This window comes from Aptenodytes patagonicus, chromosome 16 (assembly GCF_965638725.1).
Source record: "Aptenodytes patagonicus chromosome 16, bAptPat1.pri.cur, whole genome shotgun sequence".
NCBI lineage: Eukaryota > Metazoa > Chordata > Aves > Sphenisciformes > Spheniscidae > Aptenodytes > Aptenodytes patagonicus.
Window position 1 is genome coordinate 8,643,132 of NC_134964.1, and position 3,018 is coordinate 8,646,149.

Genomic DNA, 3,018 nt, shown 5'->3' on the forward strand with positions numbered 1-3,018 from the left:
AAGCACAGGCAGGCAGGGTGAGGGGGATCCCTGCGGCAGAGAGTCACGGATGGATGTAGCGTGGCGAGGACAGAGCCCAAAGCAGCCCCCATCGCCCCGTGACACCTGCCGGGAGCAGTATGACAGCTGCTCTCACATCCTCCTACCACGTCTCGTGCCTTCCTGAGCGGAAATTGGGAGTGGGTTAGTCACCGAGAAGGGTGAGCAGCAGGTCAGGACGCTGCATTCCCCAGCATGCAGCTATTTCCTCCCATGACACCTTGCTGAGGACCTCGGGGCTGTTTACAAACGCTGGACCGCAGCACGGCAACGGCCGGGGAAACGGCTGTGCCCAAATCTCATCCCAGAATCAGCTGCGGGTGCTGTGGTTCCCCAGCCGAAAGCATCAGCCAGCAAATGGCTGGGAGCGGGTTTTGCCCCACCTCCCCCTCTAAGCATCTCTTTGAACCCATAGCGCCCAGGGAGGTCTTTTTGGAAAGCGCGATGCTCCAAATCATGGCACCTTGGCTCTCATTTTAGGTCACTCTGGGAAAGCAAGACTTCACCACGTTATCCGCCCAGCTGGTCATCCGGCGCCCTCCCTGCAATTTTTGGCCAGTTTCCAGCGGGTTTAAGTGGGGACAGAGGGCTGAGGGCTCACCGCTAATTAAAGTGCTGTAAGTGTGAAGAGCGATGCCTTCCTGAGGTGCAAGCTCAAGGTTACGGGGTCTCAGGCTGCTGCCAGCCCAGCAGCACGCGGCGTGAGAAACCTGCAAGAGCATTGCCACGAAGGGTGGTCTGAGCGATGAGGAAGGGGCGAGGAAGGCCCAGGGGAGGTGCAGAGAGGGACTGGGGCACCTCTCCGCCTGCCTTACCAGCCCCACGGCTCTTGTCCGAGTGCTTACCACCCGCTTCCCCGTGCAGAGGCTCAGCTCTGCTTTGGTTAGAGCCTCAGGAGAGCAAAGGGCCAGCTGGAGCGTGTGGAGCAGAGCTACATCCATGGGGAATTGGTTGGCAAAAAAAATCCTTGTTGAGTTGGGCCAGACCTCCTGGAGCCCAGCAGCCCCTTGGGAGGGTAAGGTCAGTCCTGTCATCATCAAAAGATGCTGTCAGTGATTTTTGCCAGCTGCCGCGGGCACGGAGTGGCTTCCAGCCGTGCTGGCACCCTCCAGGCAGGTCCCCCGGGCTCCGTCCCCAGCGCTGTGTGCCCCGAGGTGGGGTCCCCAGCACAGCCCACCTCCCTCCATGGGGCTCGCTCCATGCCCACGGCACCCTCCAACCCGCACAGATACCTGATGGCGAGCCACCAGCGACGGGCAGGACATCGTCCCCCTCCATCCTCTCTCCTGGAGGTGTCCCCCGCCGGCTGCCTGCTGTCCTCAGCCCTCGCCATGCCTTGATTTCTCCAGGCACCCGCTCCGCTCCTCTCGCCCTGTCCCGGCTGGAGAGAGGCAGAAATGGTGTTAAATGCTGTTCAGCCCCAGCGTGGGGCTCGGGGGACTCGAGCAGGGGCTGTCGCCCTGCCAGCGCCGATCTGTGCCTCGCCGGACACGCTGCACCGAGCTGGGGCTGGCGCGGCTGGCCGGTGCTTTGCCGCCGCTCTCCCGGTGTGAGCGTGGGTCGGTGCCGTGCCAGCCCCAGGACGGTGGGAGCACCCATGCCCGGACACCCACCCCGGCAGGGCAGAGTCACCCAACGGCAAACCCACGGCGTCGCTTTGCCCTCGCGTGTCCGCAGAGCCGGGCAGTCCGGCTGCCCCCCCCCCCCCCCCCCCCCCCCCCCGCCCTGCCCGCCCGCCCGTGGGAAGGCAGCGGGGAGCTGCCGGCCGGAGCCCTGCCCGGAGCGCGGGGCGGCGCTTGGGGAAACTGAGGCAGGCTGCGGGGAGGGGAGGGGAGGGGAGGGAAGGGGGGGGGAGCTCGGGGCAGCCCCGGGACGGGCCCCGCCGGCGGGGAGGGGGGTGGGAGGGTGGGTGGGTGAAGGTTTTATGAATGGGGCCGCCCCGCCTGCCATTGCCGGGCGGCGCGGCGGGTGTCAGCAGCGAGCAGCGGCGGGCGGCGCTCCCCGGTGCGTCCCGCTCCCGTTCCGCCGCCGATGGCCGCCGGCCGCCGCGCTCCCCCGGAGCCCGGTGGGGGCCCGGTATTACTTCAAGGCATCTTCGGTGCGGGACCGACCCCCGGTGCTGCCGCCTGTTCGCTGGCTCTGACGGCCCGGGAGCTGCAGGTGCGGCGTCCCGGCGGCTCCTCCGGGGGCTCGGCCGGTCCCGACGCCGCGCTCCGCCTGGCCGACTGCGTGGGCTCCGCCGCCTTCCCCGCCGCCGCCGCCGCCGCCTGCTTCTCCCTCGTCTGCTACCCCTTCCGCGGGCCGCGCTGGGGCTCGCCCGCCCGCCAGCGCCTGGAGCGGACCTTCCGCGTCTCCCTGGGACCCGACGCCGAGGGCAACCTGCGCATCGCCCAGGCCTGGAGCCGGAGGATCCGGGAGCTCTCGGTGCCCGCCGTGCCCACGCAGGACGGTGAGTACCGAGCCGCCGCCCCACGCTCGCCGTGGGGGGGACGGGACACCCGTCCCCGCTCCGGCGCAGGTCCCGACGGAGCGAGCCCCGGGAGCGGGCTGGGGTGGGGGGGGGGAGGGTTGCGCCGGGACCAGGACCAGCAGCCGCCCGAGGGCGCGGGGCGTGGGGCCCGCCAGCTCGCCGTTGCCCGTCCCCACGCGGGACAGCCGTCCCCGAGGGGCGGCGTGGGGAGGCGGCTGGCAGCTGGCGCCGTGCCGGGGGCGCTGCACGGTGGTCGGGCGCCGAAGGGACAGGTCGGGGTCGGGGGACGGACGGACGGACGGACGGACGGGAGACGATCCGCAGCCCCGCGGGGTCACCTGGATCCCACCCCCTCCCCCCCCCCCCCCCGCCCCGAGCCTGGGGAGGGACGGGGACACGCCCGGGGCCGGGGGTGGCTTCTCCCCCCTTTCTCCCTTAGACTGAAGGGGCAGCAGGGACGTGGACGCACCACGGGGGCCCTTCGCACGGCTCCCCCTCCCCTCGCATCG

The 3,018-nt window shown here is 70.1% G+C and overlaps 1 protein-coding gene across 1 annotated transcript in view; it reads left to right on the plus strand.

The window, feature by feature from the left end:
• Positions 1-2,024: 2,024 nt before the first annotated feature.
• Positions 2,025-3,018, plus strand: part of SPHK1 (sphingosine kinase 1) — an 8,689-nt gene continuing 7,695 nt past the window's right edge. Inside the window, exon 1 of the mRNA XM_076353875.1 lies at positions 2,025-2,488. Coding sequence (XP_076209990.1) covers positions 2,071-2,488 — 418 coding nt within the window. The 5' untranslated portion in view covers positions 2,025-2,070. The remainder of the gene's footprint in view (positions 2,489-3,018) is intronic.